At 46.1% G+C, this 17988-nt stretch overlaps 1 protein-coding gene across 3 annotated transcripts; it reads right to left on the bottom strand.

Moving 5' to 3' along the window:
* Nucleotides 1-2382: 2382 nt before the first annotated feature.
* Nucleotides 2383-16860, bottom strand: LOC133345801 (toll-like receptor 2). Of its 3 annotated transcripts, none has more exons than XM_061556789.1 (4): nucleotides 15553-16860; nucleotides 13435-13522; nucleotides 12517-12643; nucleotides 2383-5253 (listed from the first exon to the last, which is right to left on the bottom strand). In XM_061556789.1, the coding sequence occupies exons 1-4, from the start codon at nucleotides 15774-15776 to the stop codon at nucleotides 3248-3250; spliced, it is 2445 nt and encodes an 814-aa protein (XP_061412773.1). In that variant the 5' UTR covers nucleotides 15777-16860; the 3' UTR covers nucleotides 2383-3247. The 3 variants fall into 3 exon arrangements, with proteins under 3 accessions (XP_061412773.1, XP_061412774.1, XP_061412772.1); XM_061556790.1 differs by having other exon boundaries at nucleotides 16704-16748; XM_061556788.1 differs by lacking the exon at nucleotides 15553-16860 and having other exon boundaries at nucleotides 2383-5707; nucleotides 12517-15478.
* Nucleotides 16861-17988: the final 1128 nt, after the last annotated feature.

Below are 17988 nucleotides of genomic sequence, written 5' to 3'. Positions count from 1 at the left end.
AAAACAATCAAATGTATCGAAAAGGCATCCAAAACAGATCATCTGCCCGTTCAGCTTAACCGAAATGGGGAATATTTTTCAGATCCCCAAAAAATAGTTGACAATTTTAACCTTCATTTTTCTGAAGCTGGTACCCTATTTGAAAATGTATTGGGAGTCACCCCTGCTCATGCAAATTCCTACACCCCTATCCAAACATTAAGCGAATTTAGTTTTCAGCCAATCCACGAAAGTAATGTTCTGAAACAACTGTCCTACCTCAAAGGGTCCTCCTCTACCGGAGCAGATAGTATTCCCGTCTTTGCTCTACTAAGTGTTGGTCACCTAATATACAAACCTATAGCCCATATTTTCAACCTGTCCATCAAAGAAGCATCAGTTCCTCTAGAATGGAAACATTCCTATGTTCGTCCACTTCACAAAGGGGGCCCTAAAGATGATCCAAATAACTACCGACCTATCTCAATTTTGTCCCCGTTGATGAAAATTTTTGAAAAATTATTGACCTACCAAATTAGCAGTTTCCTGTCCGCCAACAATCTATTACATCTAAAACAATCTGGGTTCCGAAAAAAATACAGCACCACATCTGCTGCATTAGACTCTCTGAATCACATTTACAGTAGCCTTGATAATAAGCAGTACTGCGCCTGTCTTTTTCTTGACTTGTCCAAAGCTTTTGATACAGTAGACCACAACATCCTGCTTAGTAAAATAAGTTGCCTCGGTTTTTCCGAAAACACAGTAAAATGGTTAAAAAATTTCCTCTTTTCTCGCACCCAAACTGTATTCACAGAGGGTTGGAGGTCAAACAGTGTTAAGATAACTAAAGGGGTTCCACAGGGTTCCATTCTCGGCCCCCTCTTGTTCTCTCTTTATGTAAATGACTTGGGCACTGAACTGGATTATTCCAGGGTAAATCTTTTTGCAGATGACACGGTACTAATTACTGCTGGCCGCTCTCCGGATGACGTGATTGCTAAGCTCCAGAGTGATTTCAACAAACTACAACATCAGCTAGTTGCTCTTAAACTAGTCCTAAATCCTGCCAAAACCAAGGTGCTATGCTTCTCACCAGGACTAAAGCGGGAAGTTATTTTTCCCCAATTACATACCTTAAATAATGATCAAATAGAGCAAGTCAAGATCTATAAGTATCTTGGGGTCATCCTGGATTCAAAACTGAATTTTGAAGATCACATTGATTATATTGGGAAAAAGACAAAATTTAAAATTGGTTTTCTATATCGACACAAGCACTGCTTCCCCCCTATGTTCCGTTTGGAATTGATTAAAGCTACCATACTGCCTCTACTTGATTACTGTGACATTGTGTATAAATCAGCCCCAAGTACTGTACTGAAGAAGCTTGACTCAATGTATCACTCGGCCTTAAGATTTGCATTGAACTGCCCATATAGGACTCACCACTGTGATTTCTACATTGGGTCAAACTTAACATCTCTGAATGTTCGACGGCTTGTGCACCAGATCTTATTTATTCATGATGTACTTGCAAAAAAATCTGCAGATTACCTGCTGGATCTCGTCTCTGTTTCAAAGAACAAATTTGACCTAAGGTCTACACTCATTTACCAGCTTAATATTCCCTATTGCCGTACATATACTGGAGGAAGGGCCTTTGCAATTGATGCCCCCAGGGTCTGGAATGCTGTTGCAAATAAACTGAAACTTGAGTCACTACCTATGAGATCTTCACTCAAAACTGCTCTAGAGGAGTTGTACACCCCTAGCTGCCAGTGCTATTCAGTGACCTAAAATAAAATGTTTCGCTCCGGATGATCGCTACAAAGTATGACCTGTGTTTTGATTTAGTGTGCTGATCTTAAAGGTACATTGAAAAATTACAATACTCCGATTGATGCTCCTGCTGTTGTGGAGTGACTCATGCAGCCAGCTATGGCTGCAGGGTTTTGGTAGTACATGTTGTTTATGCCATTTATTGTGAAAATTCCGTCACAGTTCCTATGATTGCTTTTTCATTGCTTTCATGGCTTTATTTTGGTGATTTCGAAAAGTGTATTGGTTTAGCCATGTTTGTTTGTTGTAGTACAGAGTTAGACTGATGGCCTTAATCTAAGCTGTCTTGTGGTTGTTGTTGTTGTTTGACTTGCATCCCACTGAGATTTTTGCACACAGCGTTGGTGTACGGTGTTTTTTCTGCAATATTTTTGCTGTCTTTTCTTGGATTTTCTGTTTGCACTTAGTCACATATTCACTTTAAGATTTTTTTGTTCATGTTTTTGTTTTTTGTTTGTTGCGGTTGCACCCGATTCAAGAGCTGAATGGCTCACAGGGCTATACCTAATAAATGAACTTGAACTTGACTTCCACCGTTCACGTTCCCGGGCTCCTGCGACGACCCCGCCCACGTCACGGGCTTCGGCTCAAGTACCCCAGGGAGACATGATGTCATCGCTCCACTCCTTGTGCAAGACGTCACCGACTGTGACGTCATCGTACCGGAAAGTCCGCCTCATCAGAGGGTGAGCGTGACGTGATGTCATCGACTACTCCTCGACACTAGTACTGGCACTGTAGTACTGTAGTAATGGTGCTGTAGCACGAGCAGTGTAGTACTGGCACCAAAGTGCTGGTACTGTACTACTGTGGCACAGTAGTACTGGCACTTTAGTACTGTAATGCTGGTACCGTAGTACGACCACTGAAGTACTGTAGCACTAGTACTGTGGTGCGTCTGGGGACAAAGTCCCGCTCGTGCACCCAAAGTCGTAGCGGTGGTACTAAATGCGACTCCGGCTCAGGCAGGATCTTCTCCATTACCCAGGTTGTGTGGTATACATTTATAAATGACGCGATCTAACCCAAAAACCTTTATTATGCATTGTAGACTGCAGTACTGGTACTATAGTATTAGCACGGTAGCACTGGTGCTGTAGTACTGTAGGAGTGGTACTGTAGTCCTGTTACTGTGTTTTGGCAGCATCTTTGTGTGCAGCGTCATCTCATATTTTTCATATCTCTCTCACGTTATATTAAATCAATGATTGTCAGACATAGCGTATTTATAGAAATACTATGTAAATACAACCCTTAAAAAAACATGGAAAACTGTACTGTACTGTCAAATGAAAACAAAAATAACACGGTGGGCTGGAACGGAACCCCCGACATTCACCGTTATTCCTTGTGGGAAAATCACTCCAACTTAACGCGAATCTACGCAGCAGTTTTCACGAACGCAACCGCCGTATTAAGCGGGGACTCACTGTACAACAATTTCAAGGTGTTTGGGTTCCTGCTCTCTCTGAGAGCTGAGCGTGGCTCGTAGGTTGGCCCAGAAGAGGGCCTGCTTGTTTTGCTCCACAGGCCACTCCAGGTAGGTCTTGCGCGCCATTAGGCGACGCAGCCGGCAGAAGCGGCTGGGCACTGAGTCGCGCGGGATGGGCTCCAACAGCACGAGCACCAGAGCACCGTCTCGGCTCTCCATGAGGCGCTGCTGTGCAAAGTACAGCTCGTAGTGGCACCACTCGCTCTCCACGAAGCTCCGCGAGATGACAAAGAGAGTCTTGCGGCTCTGCTCGATGCAGTCAATGATGTTGTCCATGATGACGCGGCCGGGGACAAAGTCCCGCTCGTGCACGCAGAGTCGGAACGGTGGTACTGAATGCGACTCTAGCTCAGGCAGGAGCTTCTCCATTACCCAGGTTGCGTCGTACTGGCTGTACGACACAAACGCATCGTAGACTGCATTTTCATCCGGATCTGAGAGGAAATTCCGTCGCTTGGCTTGGAGCCAAGCCCACGTCATGCGCAGATACCACAGCGCATCTAGGTACCAGCAGAGCCAGACCAGGAGAGCGGTGCACACAAATGTTGTAACACAAGCTATCACGATCTTCAGTGTTGTGTCACAGTAGAGTGTGGGGAAGGAGAGCGAGGACAGCTGTTTACCAATTGCATCCTCTGGATTTGAGCATTGGTAGTCAGATGGCCATCCTTCAATGCGCAATGGTGAGGAATTTTCACAGAAGGTGATAAAGTGGCGGATGTCGCACGTGCAATAGAATGGGTTTCCCCTCATGTCTAGCAAGGTGAGATTACCCAGACCGTGCAGGACAGAGGGATCCACTGTCCACAATGTGTTCCCAGCGATCGTCAGCACCTTCAGCCAGGGCAGAGCCTTGGGCAGCTCAACTGGGAAGGTGCTCAGCTTGTTATTACTCAAGTACAGCTCTTTGAGCTTTTCAAACTTTATCAATTTAAAGTCAACATTCTGAATTTTATTGTTGCTCACATCCAGCGAGTGCAGTGATGTGGGTAGACAGTTAAATGCATTTTCTTTTAGGAAATTACGAGACACATTAAGGAATTTCAAACTCAAAGGCCACTCACATCCTGACTCTCCATTCTTGCGTAGCCTATTTTTAGACACGTCCAACGATGTCAAAGACAGTAAGTTTTTTAACATGGCACCAACTGTATCAAGGGAAGTGAAAATATTTTTGCGCAGAATTAGCTTGTTGAGTTTTTCAAGGTTTGCAGAGTGTATTTTTCCACATACAGAATTTTCATTTAGTTTGTTATTTGATATGTCAAGTAAGTATAGATTACCAAAGTTATTTACAATGCTACATCCAAGGCTGATAAGGCTAGCATCAGTCATGACCAAAGATTCTAGATTTGAGGAAAGTACATTTACATTTTTTACGTCGAAAATACCATGAAAGTTTGGGTTGTAGATTCCCTCTATGAGGAGGTGACGTACAGATATGTTTGGACTTGGCAACATTTCCCTCGGAAAATCACTAAGGCCATCAAAATTTATGTGCCGCATGTTCACTGCAACCAGTTTACTAGAACTAATGATGCTTGTGAAAAGAAAGACAATGGTCGGGATTGTTACTTGCAAATGTGATACATTGAATATTTCTAGAATGCTGTATTGCTTAGAAACACATTCAAAAGGGTTTACGTCGCCAGAGTAATTAGTAAAATCAAGGAACTCCAATTGCAACTCCACACTGTTACCGGAGACATCACAGATCATACCAGTGAGCAGTGAAATGTTTGTGTGCATGGTTAAGGCCAGAGTCACACTCTGTAGACTGCAGAATGCTGAGAGGGATCCTGGAGTGTAGATGGTCAGGTCTCCAGTCACAATGGAGAGATGTTCCAGTTCCATTGTCTCGCTGATACTTTGGTGAATTTCAGTGACATTCAGGCCCCCAACCGTCAGATGATGCAGAGTCTTGAGAATTGTGAAGGAACCTGGAATATATAAATAAATGTAAGAGTTGTTACTGACGTCCAGAGACCTTACAGACTTGAGAAGAGCAAATGAGTCATCCCATGCCCCTGGTAATCTGTTATTACTCAAGTCAATGTTTTCTAAAGCAGAGTTATTTGAGAAAGCCAAGGGGTCAATGCTTAATATTTGGTTGAAGGACACATTGAGAGATTTTAGCTGTGAAAGTGCTGACAGGTGCTCTCTCTGAATGCTAGAGATCTGGTTGTAGGACATGTCCAAAGAGGCTATGGTGACTGGGAGGTATTCAGGCACAGATTGCAGGCCCAGGCGTGAGCAGTTGGCTTTGTCTCCTCTTATCTGGCAGCTGCTGAAGATGGAATCCCCATGGCTCCACGCAGGTCCTGCCATCAGGACGAATGTCACCAGCAGAGCCACGCTCATTTCCATTGCGCTCCCCCACCCTCCTGGCCAACACTGACGACACACAGAGTTACAACCGGGGAGTTATGCATGGTGACGATTTTCTTTGTCTCCAGATCACGCATGTGGCTGCACATGGAAAGAATGATGTCCAGAATATGGAACCTAGGTGACACATAATGCTCTTAGCACCAGGGCTGGCAGTATAAGCAAATATCGATATACCAACTTTGTCATGCAGGAAGAGAAATGTATTTCATACAACAATAATATGAGAATAGGTTTTCCCATTTTTTCTGATTCCTTGTAAAAGGTTTCAGTTTGGTGTTTTAACATCTTAACACCTGTTTTGTTGCCAGAAAAAAGGGGAAAACCTATTCTCATATGTTGGTACTGGCAAAGGATGTCCCATTATGTAGTTGCACAACGATAATAGTTTTCCACGAATAGGCTATGCATCCGGCCAGGTGGCTCAGTAGTACTGTAAGTGGCTCACAGCTACCAACACACACTGTGTCTCATCACGCCAGAGACCATGCAAATGCTCAAATGCAGTGCGGCGCTCTGGCAAGAACCTAGACTAACATCACGTGGTCCAGAACATCTGGGCTAGGGTCATCATGCATTTTCCCAGTCGAGCATCAGTGGAACCCATCTAGGAATCTCTCCGTTGGTTGCCACTGCGCCAGGAAGACAATTACAAATACTTTTTCTTATGTTCGTTCAGTGGATATCTGACCCAGTCCCAAGTCTGAAGAAAAAGGAGGAGGGTCAGACGAAAGGGTGATGGTACTTTGGTCGTGAAGAAAAAAGACGAAAGAAATCCAATGTACATGTTGACCACCAGCTTGGACGTCGCCTGGGTCAATAAGGTCCGCATTCCCAATTGAGTAACCGGGATTGGGTCGAAAATGTAGCTCCCGGAAAACAGCAGCAGACACTATCAGGAAACAATGCAGCCAAATTGCAAAACAACAGAGGCAGAGAATGGCGAAAAAGGAGATCAACAGTAGGGACACGGAATGTGAGAACACTATGGGCAACAGGAGAGTGAGAGCTGCTATGAAAGGAAATGTAAAGGTAGAGCAGCCTAGGACTGGCAGAAATAAGATGGACAGGAACGAGGGAGATACATGGAGGTGAAGTGATCTGGTCAGAGTAAGAAAAGTACATACCAGAGGAGTAGGGTTCTTGTTGAGTGCAAAAGCCAAAGCATTATTATTGGGATACAGACCGGTTTGTCCAAGAGTAATTGTACCGATATTAATGGACAACCCCTAAATATATCGGTCATCCAAATATGTGTACCAACATCAGATAGCACAGAAGATGGTATTTAAAAGTTCTATGAAACTCTGGAAAGCGGGTTAAAGGAACTGCCTAGGAAATATGTTAAGGTAATTGTGGAAGACTGGAATGCATAAATTGGGAAGGATAATGACGGATAGGAACGCATCATGTAAAGGTATGGATATGGATAAAGAAACGAAGGAGGCGATAAACTGCTAGAATTTGCTTCATGACATGCCCAAATGTAATACTAAGTTCAAACAAAAATACTGCAGAAAATATACATGGAGGGAAAATATACAAATATGATACATCTGGTAATTATCGACAGATGCTGGAAAATATCAGTTTGACTATGCAGAAGATTCCAAGGAGCCAAAATGTCATTGGACCATAGCTTGGCACTATGCAAACTAAACGTGTTTCCAGAACGCAATATGAGAGGAAGAGGAACATAGAGCCAATTCATAATGAGATGAGTAAATATGAAGAGGAAATATCGAGTAGAATCAGGGGGGGGGGGGAAATATAGAAAACCTTAATATAGGCAGCAAGACGTTAACACTGAATAAGATAGTGGAGTAGGCAGGAGAAGCAACAGTACACTTAGTAGTAGAATCGAAAAGAAAAGGGATAACTGAGAAAACTTTGTAACTAGCACAGGAAAAGAGAAAAATATGGCAAAAGGTAAAGCAATTGGATGAGATGGCAACTAAGTACAAAACTATATGCCATGAGGTAAGGACAAGAAAGGATATGCAAGAATGGCTGGAAAAGCAATGTCGTGACATGTTCTACTATGTTGGAGAATACAAGACCAGGGGGGTGTACAAATTAGTCAAGAGCACAAATAGGAAGTGGCAACTAAGGCAAGCAGCATTACAGCAATGTGTATAGGGATATGGCTCAAGAGACTAAAGAGCTGCTGGATGAACTAGAAAGTATATTCCCACCACCAAGGGATGATGTAAATGATAAATCATGTATGTAAAAGTAGAAAAGGCAATAAAAGATCTGAAGAAAAACAAAAGTCCTGGAGTGGATGGCATAAGTGGAGACATTAGAAAAGCTGGAGGGATGGAACTTATAAAATAAATGAAAGAGTTATGCCAACAAGTATGCAGAGAAGAGAAAATACTGGAGGATTGGACAAAATTCATAATTGTGACGATACCCAAGAAAGGAGAGCCCACCGATTGTAACAAATACAGAACCATCGCACTCATGAGCTACATAGGGAAAGTACTAAAGCTAGTACTATTACATCTATTACAAGCACAGACTGAGGATTATTTGGTGGATGAACACTCAGCGTTTAGTAAAGAAAAGAATAAGTACAGAACATCTTATTATTAAGGCTTATTGCAGAGAAAGCAAAGAGAAAGAATAGGCTGGTATCCAACTATTTCATATATTTCCAGGTAACATGTAATTTGACTATATAACGTGGGCAACATTGAGATCATATGGAATAGGGAAAAGACTAACATATTCTCCAGGATATAGGTGAAAGTTCAAAGTCGGCAGTAAAGTTTGGATAGGAAAAAGGAGGATGGTTCTAAACAACAATAGGTATGAGACAGGGAGATCGACGATCAGCATATAACGTCATCATATACTGGGAAAGAGTGATAGATGCCATTCAGGACAATGGCACAGGAATATCTATGCAAGGAGAAATAATAAATAACCTGAGATTCGTGGATGACATAGACATGGTGTAAGAAAGCAGTATAGTACTGCAGGAAAGTGTTCTATGCTAAATAAGTCAGGAAAGGATCCAGAACTCAGAATTGACGTGGAAAAGAAATAGACTATGGTGTTCGTAACGGATGACATTGAGAAAAAGTAATACTAGAAAGCAGCAAGATTGTGAATATAAAGGAATTTGCATAATTAGGAAGTCTACTGACATGAGACAACGACTACACGAAAGACATAAGAGCGAGTATCTCATAGAAAATGAGTAATGGCAGGATTCAATAACATCTGGAGAAGAAAGAAAATCAGCTGCAAGACCAAACAGAACATCTTAAGGATATGGGTGTCTAGTACAGCGTTGTATGTCTTCGAGACTTGGACATTGAAATAGATTGATAGAGATATGATATGGGCATTCTAAATGTATTGCTGTAGAAGGAAATTGTATCTAAGCTTGACCCAAAAAGGGACCAACGTAAAAGTAAGGAAAAAGGTCGCACATAGAAAAATACTGATGCAGGCAGTGATGAGAAGGAAACTGGCACTAATTGGACACATGTAGGATGGACAACAACAGGAAAAAATGCATTCGGAAAAATGGAAGGAACCAGAAACAGAGGAAGACCTAATAGAGAATGGCTTGACAACGACATAGGATATTGGTGCCAGAAAGACGTGGCACTACTCGAGCAAGTTGCCACAAGACAGAGAAATGTGGAAACAAGTGACAAAGTGTGCAATGGACACCTACGGACTATCTACCCATGGATTGTGATGATGATGCTTCTTATGTTCAAGATAGACTCCGCTGGGAAACCTGGCGTCTAACTAATCTCAAAGCGCTTAGAACTGATCACATTCCAACTTGCGTCACCCACTTTTCAAACACAGTAAATCCCTTTTAACGTGCGGCGTTCACACGACACGTTTTCGCTTGAACACGGTTTTTCTTTTATAAAACGTGTTTCGCGTAACGCGCACCATGCCTACTATAACGCGAGTCTAGTGTATAAAGGACTACTCGCAATAATGTGAGTCTAGCACGTGACGGACTACTCGCTATAATGCACGTCTAACGCGTGATGGACTACTCGCTGTAACGTGAGTCTAGCACGTGACAGACTTCTCCCTATAATTCGAGTCTAAAGTGTGACGGACTATTTTTCTGAGTGGCGTGAGTATTGGCAGCATTATTCGGTGATGTTGGGAGCTGATACTGTAGTACTGATACTGCAGTACTAGCACTGTAGTACTGGTACTGTAGTACTATTACTGTAGCAGGGATGTGCGGTCAGGGGAGGCAGGGGAGGCAGAGCCTCACCTGTCATACTCCAATGAAATTAGCTGTTATGAAAAGTAAAAAAATATATATTTAGATTTTTCCACTGATCTGTTTTATAAATGTCATTTCTGTACGATTCCAATAATTTTTATAGTCAAAATCGCAAAATTTGCGGAGCTCCGCTGCAAATATAGGAAGAGACGAGAGGTGAGGCAACAACGAGCTCAGCCTCCCCTTTGATTGTGCAACTCCTCAGTAACTGGATAGAGCACGGGCAATAAGCGCGTGCCTGTTACTATCTCAGTATGTCACCAATGTAATATTTGTAGACCCTTTCATTTAATGTCCTCGCCTTCCATACGCCAGGTAACTTATTTCACGTATGTGTATAAAGATATTTAGTCTCGCTGGCTCGTCATGAAAACTGCAATGAAAAAGCACCAGGGGAGGCAGCTATCACATCTGCCTCACTGAGAGGCCACGCCCCTTCCGTGAGGCCACGCCCCCCTCAGTTTGTGAATCTGGCTCTAACACGAGCCAGTGCCTCTCCAGCCATTGACCTCACCGCACGTCACTGTACTGTAGTACTGGTATTGTCGTACTAATACTGTAGTACTGTAGTCCTGGTGGTGTAGTACAATCGGAAGGATAAATAAATGGATTGGACTAGTTGTACATGGGGATGGGATGATGGACACGAATGTTGTGGAGAGGATGGAAGAGCGAAAAGAGAAGAAGGGCAGAGAACAGAGGTGCACGGAGAAGATGGCAGCCAAGGAGCTGCCGCACAGGCAGAGCAACACCACAAGAGATCACGATCCAACTCCTCTCTGTCTGTAATAAAGCCAAAGAACCCCCATATAGCCTTTGGCGACACCAATTTCAACCAGCACGAGGTGGTTAGTGGCCAGGACCATGCCGGGCCACATTTGACTCTCAGTGCCCATGTTTACACACCACCACTGGTACTCATTTAAGACTGAGTCGACCGAGGAGAGGCCCAGGAATAGTTTACATATTCGTCCCCGATGTTGGCCGTGATAGGGATTAATAGCGGAATGTGCTAACCACTGTGCCACTGCTCCCCTTAGAGCAAGAATGTGGGTATACCATTGAGTACATTAGTTCAGCAGACCTGAGGTTACAGACCCATGTCAAACTGACCTTGGAGTCAGAACACAATTATAGTATTGACAGCTAACTTGGGAACTGGGAGGGAGAGTATTCCCCCTTTCCGACCATACAATGAATTGCTTGCAGCTTTGTTAATATGAACGAAATACAATCTACCTCCGAAAAGGAAGGCTTCAACATAACTGTGAAAGTTTCATTTGTTGGAAAAACGAGGCAGCTCTTTCTTATATGCATAATCCCATAATACTATAAATAAATATTCGGTATACATTGCTCAGTTCATGATGTTAGTATATCCACGCATACTACAACTGAACTGTGGGCAGATCAGCAGTGGCTGTGGCTCTCCGTGGTCCACATTTGCCGAGTGCAACAGCTCGTGCCCTTGGAAGGTCGCTCCATCACGAGATCCGACCGTATGCGGTCAAGACAGAGCCACCACTGGACGTGTAGTGGAAATCAGTGGAGAAGCAGAAAAAGCTGTAATACAGCTGTAGTAAGTTCAAAGCAGTAAGCTATAGAGGGGTTTTCAGGAGTTGAGCAGCTGAAACAATATATAACGTAGATCTGTAGATTTGCCGTTGTTGACGAGTGAACATGTGTAGTGACACTAGGGCCCGTAGCGCTGGAAACTGGTAGAGAGTGAGATTGTGGGTGTAGTAGCCCGGTCTACCAACAGGGCAGGTAAAATGTGCCACTGGAGCGCATAGCCCGGTTGCTGGCAAAGAGGGGGGATCTGAGGACACAGCAGCCGGTCTGCCAGCAGGGCACGTGATAGGCGGGGGTAAGGGATGTAGGGTAAAGGTGACAGAAGGGACATGTGGGGTGCAGCCCAGAACCTTCTGGTAGGTTCCAGAAGGGGGCGTGGCCGAGGGCGGAGCCAGGCCATGCTGGGGAGGATTAAAGGGAGGTCCCGACGCTGGGTCGGGGCAGTCGTTTGGAATGGAACCCGTCGTCTACGCAAGTCTTCATCCCCGTCTTCACGTCTTCGGCGTTGTGGGTCAGGCAGTATGCCGGCTGTCCTGATCCGTATGTAGTTATCCCCTGTACTGTGTAAGTATAGAATAAACGCGTGTGCCTGCTACTATTAGTGTCTCTGAAGTGAGTACTACACATGTAAAGAGTCGTTGGTGACTAAGTGGAGATAAGTACAACTCAAGGAGAAGATCCACAAAGAACACCGACATCAAGTGGCAAGCAGTAACCAACACGAGCTCTAGAGTGACTTTATAACTACAAGTTCGCGGACGATTATCACGGTGAAGATATATGTCCAGCTGTTGCCTGAGGGGGAGAGAGAGATGTGCTGTCTACACCCACGAGGAGATCGTGTCTGTACTTCGTCAGAGTTGAGCATTGAGAGCACAGCTGCTGTGCTGTCGTATGTATGTTTGTTCAACTTCTTTCGCACCATACGTAGCCAACCATGCTAATCGGAAGTGCTGTCATTATTTACCCGCGTCATCGTCGTGGCGGGGCCGTCGTTCATGTCCCCACTGCTGGTGTGTGGCTGTGTCACTGCACCATCGCGCTGTCGACATCGATCTGCACTGCACTGGAAGATGCGCCGTGCACAAAGACTCCTACAGCCGAGAGAAGCGCTTGTTAATCAACTGCAAACTAAGAATACCAGACTATTACTCAAAGTCCAATTAATCACTAAAGTATCACAACTATACTTCGAGTATGTGGTATCAAGTCCTTACTAATTTTCAGAATCAGAATCATTAATTTAGATAGGAGGAATCCGACGGGCTATGAAGCAATTTTTCACAGATGTCCAGTAGGGGCGGGTCAGCAAGTTACAGTTGTGCATACACATTTACTGCTTTTGATGTCGGATAGTTTTGTATTCATTGCTTTCACATACAGAGCATTGCCTATTTGATTTGCTTTTTGATAATTATGCCAATAACATTCGTAACAATATAATTATAAGTTTTATCGAACACCGGTTGCATATTAATGTCTGGTACTTTGGCTCTTAGTAAATACATGCTTGCATTCAAGTAATGATTACCACGTGTGTAGTTTGCCAGTGGGTTCAACCATTCCGTTGCATGTGAGGATATCAATCAGATTTAAATGGGTTACTTTCATTATTAAAATATACCCTAGACAACGAAACACCCGAATAATAGACAGATACCAATTGGAATGACAACAGCCGCCATTCCCCACTAAGTGGCAGTGACATCACAACGGCGCTGGTGCCAGGCTAGGTTAACTCTGAGGCAACGTGAAGTATCGAAGCCTCCCAGGCAGGAGGTTATATATACATCAGCCCATCTCTTTTCCAGCCCGTGGCACTGTGATCTATCTAGCCTTGTGGTTAAACCCAGGATGGATCATCGGAGGCACACACGGCACATACGGGCAATGGAGACGCTCCCGCTGCTGCTGCTGAGGCTCGCGCTGCTCGCTGTGCTGCCGCTGGGCTGCTCCCTCTGTGTCTCCTGCAGCTGCAACGGAGAGAGGATAAAGAGAGGGAAAGAGAGGGCGAGAAAGTGTGGGGTGGAGGAGGGGTGGAAGAGATGAGTGTACCAACGAGAAAGAGGGGTGTATGGAGAGAGATGGGGGGGATCTATGGAGAGAGAGAGAGAGGGGTGTATGGAGAGAGAGAGGTTTATGGAGAGAGAGGGGGGTGTATGGAGAGAGAGGGGTGTATGGAGAGAGGGGTGTATGCAATGGCGGAGACAGGATTTTCAGGTAGGGGGGGCAAACCCTCCAGCAATGAATAAGTATAACCCGTAAAAACAAAGTTTTTCACTATAAATCCTTTATATGCGTGGCGGCTAGAGTCCTCTCGTCCTCTGGCTAGAGATGGCTGCCACCTATGGGTCAGATGATTGTCTGCCAGTATTAAGCAATTGGTAATTAAATATTTAACTTGTTTTCCCTAAACAGTGTAAAATTTTGGAAAACATTTTTCACGAACATTAATTGTCTCGCACAACGAGTCTGTGTGCAAAATGTCAGCTCGATTGGATCACGGGAAGTGGGTTAAAAAACTACCGAAATATTTGCACGGTCGTAAGCAAGCAAGCACGCAAGCACGCAAGCAAGCGAACTTAATATAAAGGATTTAAAAATTATAGGAGTTGTTAGTAAATGAGGATTTGTCCCTTGTTTTTTATTCGACACGTGTGCGGCATCGCGCTCGCTGAAGGTGTTCGTCTTCAGGGAAATCGTGTCCTGTATACGCAACTGCGCACAATTCTGAGTCACTTATAACTGCTTTGCCATTACTTATTGCAAATTATGGACTCAGACTATTGTTCTATCATCTCATAGAGTCACTGGCACGTAATGATATGCTACACAGTGGCAGTGGGGGTCGCAAAATGCCGATTTATTACAAATGTAGAGGCGCTAGACACACTCTATGCTGTAACCTGTAGGGCACTATGTAATCAGAGGGGAATGCAGTGTTACCGCTCTGGGACCAACGGCCGGGGTCAGGGAAAGGCGGGAGCAGATCGTAAACACACTTTCCCGCCAGACCAACGGCCAAGGGTCAGTTAGGGTAAAAGAGGATCGAAAACACAGATTCTAGAGAACCAATCAGAGGGTCCCACGAGGGAGCATGGGATTGGATAAGGACTGTTACAAATGGGTATAAAAGGGCGAGCACAGCGAGCGCTCGCCAGTTCTCCTCAAGATGAAGACTGAAGCCAGCTCAAGATAGCTAGGACCCTGGACCAAGCCTTCCAGCTCTTCTAAGAGCTAAGGCTCAGTGTTACCAGTGGTCAAGGGGAGAATAGGTCCTGGCAGGCAGGACCCTGGCTCCCTAGCCTCCCAGCTCTTGTAAGAGCTAAGGCTCGGCATGACCTGTGGTCAGGGGACCCGCCGAGCCAGCAGTGGGTCAAGCTAGCCTCCCCTAGGTCCCAGCCGGAGGATGCTAGGGTAGCAGGTAGACGGAGATTAGTCCCCCCAGTTAGGAGGCTGTACCTCCCTAGGCTAGCAGCCAGACCCGTGTGTAGGTCCCGCTAGGTACGGAGGCTGTACCTCCTTAGGCTACGAGTGAGGGAACCGCATATCCCTCTGTGTGTGGATAGGGACTGTGTCGGAAGAAAGACAATAAACCAGTGTGTGTCTTAAGAAGTTTATTCATCTGTTATTTACAACACTACACAATCAAACCCAAATGATCCGATCGAAATTAGGGATTTCGATCGGATCATTGGGGGAGGGGGGGGGCACCCGCCACCCCATCCCCACTGGTTCCGCCAGTGGGTGTATGGAGAGAGTAAGAGGGGTGTATGGAGAGATGTTTGACTTTCAAACTACTTTTATTTCTGCAAGCAGCAAAGGTGATGGAGCCCATTTCGATAAAAGTCACTGAATACAGCCTCACGTCACCAAACACTACCTGCGGAACATGCGCTGCAGGCGAAATACAAACAGCACGTCATTGCGCATTACGCACGCCATGAAACCGGCCCCCCACCGTTCAAAGAACATGCGCGGGTCACCAGCATTGAAGTCTTACGCGTGCTCCAGCTGGAGCCGTGCCTTAAGCAGGCCCCTGAACATTGACACCGCAGAGCAGCAGTCAGTGTCGCCTTGAAGCATCTTTTCCTGGTCTTGTAAACTGCCATCTTTGTGTGGGTGCCGATGCTCCCCTCCTCTCCCTCTTCCTCCTCCCCTTCTTCCCGCCGCGCTGCCGCCGCTCGTGTCATTGGCCTCGCCGCCTCCACGTCCTCTGTGGGACATGACTCGTGGCTGGCCCTCCACCGCCTTACGTTAACCTGCCTACCACGTGCACGCGCTAACAATAGCTGTATGAATAACCCCGTGCGTACCCGTGCGAGTCTACCGTCGCTCACCACGTGCACGCGCTAAAATTAGCGCAGCTGCGGCACGGGCGCTGGGGCGGGTAATGAGCTACTACGCAGACTCACTCGCCCCCCACGCTCAATTTACTAGGTAATGTTCGCGCGTCAATCCCCGGTGCAAACGCGCATGGGCGAGTGCAAACACGTGGGTACAGGTGATCGCGTTAATGAGGATATTCGCGCGCTAATTCTCAGCGCCACGGCGAGCTATTGATGACAATACTCGCGCGTTAATCCGTTATGCAAATGCGCGCGGTGAGCGCGGCACAAGCATAACGACGATAGAATCGAGAACAAGCTTCGCGCGTTAATCCGTTGCGCAAACGCGCGCGGTTAGCGCAGCGCAAGCACAACGACAATCGAATTGAGGATGAGATTCGCACGTTAATCCGTTCTGCAAACGCGCGATGTTAGCGTGGCACAAGCACAATGACAATTGAATCGAGGGTAAGATTTGCGCGTTAATCCGTCTTTCACACCCGTGCGCGAACGTCCACGATCGTTTATCAGTGAATGCGCGACGATCGCCACACTAATGCATGTACCCACACCACTCCCACATTCTTTTCACAACCACAGAAATCATGCGGCGTCGGTGTTCTGTGCTAACATTTTATTCCTGTCACGACTATACGAAAACCACACGTGGCCCGGAGCCAAAGCCACCCAGCGAGCAGCGTCCTACCTGGCTGTTCTCAACCCTTCTCACCTATCTCGAATTAAGCCCTCGTGGAGTCCTCACGCGATTCCCCACTAAGCCCTCGGGGAGCCCTCACGCTATCCCTCACCCCTCTTCTGTACTCACGATTCCTCGCGGCCGTGCTGGGAGTCGGAGAGACGAGGGTGCAGGAGGTCCCTGCCTGTGTGTCGTATCCCAGCGGCGCTCGGCAGCGTCACTCAGACGCTCGAGTGGCTGGAAGGCTGGTTGCGTGGCTCCCCACATTAAAGAGATTTTCTGCTAAGCTGGGCAGTCCTCTCGGCCAATTGGAGCGCCTCCCCGCGTGCCTCAGGACCATCCGGTGTATCTGCAGCCCGCTTGCTGCCTCGCCCCCACTACCTGGCTCAACCCCCCTCCACGGTGCCCTAGTCCATTGTTTACACGCTTGCCCTCTTACTCGTGCTGCCTCCCCTGCTGCCCGCTGGAAGCTCGGCTCCCTCCAAGGCTCAATACAATTTTAAGTCAATCCACAGCGCCGCAGTGCCATTCGACCTGGGGGGAATCTGCCAATTCCCTGGCCCCGGGAAACCGTGGAGCACCCCCACGAGAGGCCTCTCGGGTGAAAACCCTGAGGCCAGGTGACCCCCCTACGAGGTCCTACGTGAGTGCATGTGTGTGTTCAGAGGAGGTGCATGCGTTTGTGTGGGGGGTTTGCGAGGGGCTTGGCAGAGTGGCTTCGTGGCTGTGGCACCACATTTGCTTGGGCATAGACGAAGTTTGAAAAATCGTGACGCTTATTAGCCAGGCAAGGCACCCCATATATGAAACTGCTCTTGTAAAAAGGTTTGTGCAGAGAGAGGGGTATATGGAGAAAGAGGGGGTGTATGAAGAGAGAGAGAGTGTATGGAGAGAGTGGGGGGGATAAAATAGATTTAATTTGCATTCACAGTAACTGAGGAAAAACTGGTCCTAACCGGTTAAGGGATGTCCTTACATTTACTAATGCCTCGCATTAAGCGTAATAACTTTTAGCTCAGAAACATAGAGGCTGCCGTGGTGCCAGTTACCGCATTGGCTTTTCAGTGTCTAGGTAACCGGTTTAAGCCGATCTCCTGGCCGGGAAGCCGGTTTAAATAATGGGGCAAGTGTCCATAACGCCCCGCTCTGTTCACCCAACAGAATAAATGGGTGTCCCCACAGTTAGTCAACCATCAGATACCGCGTGTGGTGGGGTAAAGTGTAGGTACGCCCACCTGTTCCTCATAAACTTGCACTGGAAACGATTACTGGTCTGGTTCATGGGCAAAGCCTGACTTGTACGCATGTGTTTGTATGAAGATGGCAGCCTTCACGCGGCCCACTTTGTTCAGTGAGAAATCACTACGAATGTAATCAACGCGGTGACCAAACATCGATAATTATCGATTTCCTG

The sequence above is a fragment of the Lethenteron reissneri genome, chromosome 23 (genome assembly GCF_015708825.2).
Source record: "Lethenteron reissneri isolate LAM-NWPU_2019-01 chromosome 23, ASM1570882v1, whole genome shotgun sequence".
In the NCBI taxonomy this organism is placed as follows: Eukaryota; Metazoa; Chordata; class Hyperoartia; order Petromyzontiformes; family Petromyzontidae; genus Lethenteron; species Lethenteron reissneri.
Note: the sequence above shows the minus strand (reverse complement) of the source record. Positions and strands in the feature narration are given on the sequence as shown.

Bases quoted from the DNA above. Each gene is read 5' to 3' on its own strand.
- LOC133345801 (XM_061556788.1), bottom strand. From the start codon at position 12,549: ATGAACGACGGCCCCGCCACGACGATGACGCGG. The intron at 5,708-12,516 runs GTAAATAATGAC...GTGTGTCGTCAG, and splicing joins CCGCCACGACGATGACGCGG to TGTTGGCCAGGAGGGTGGGG.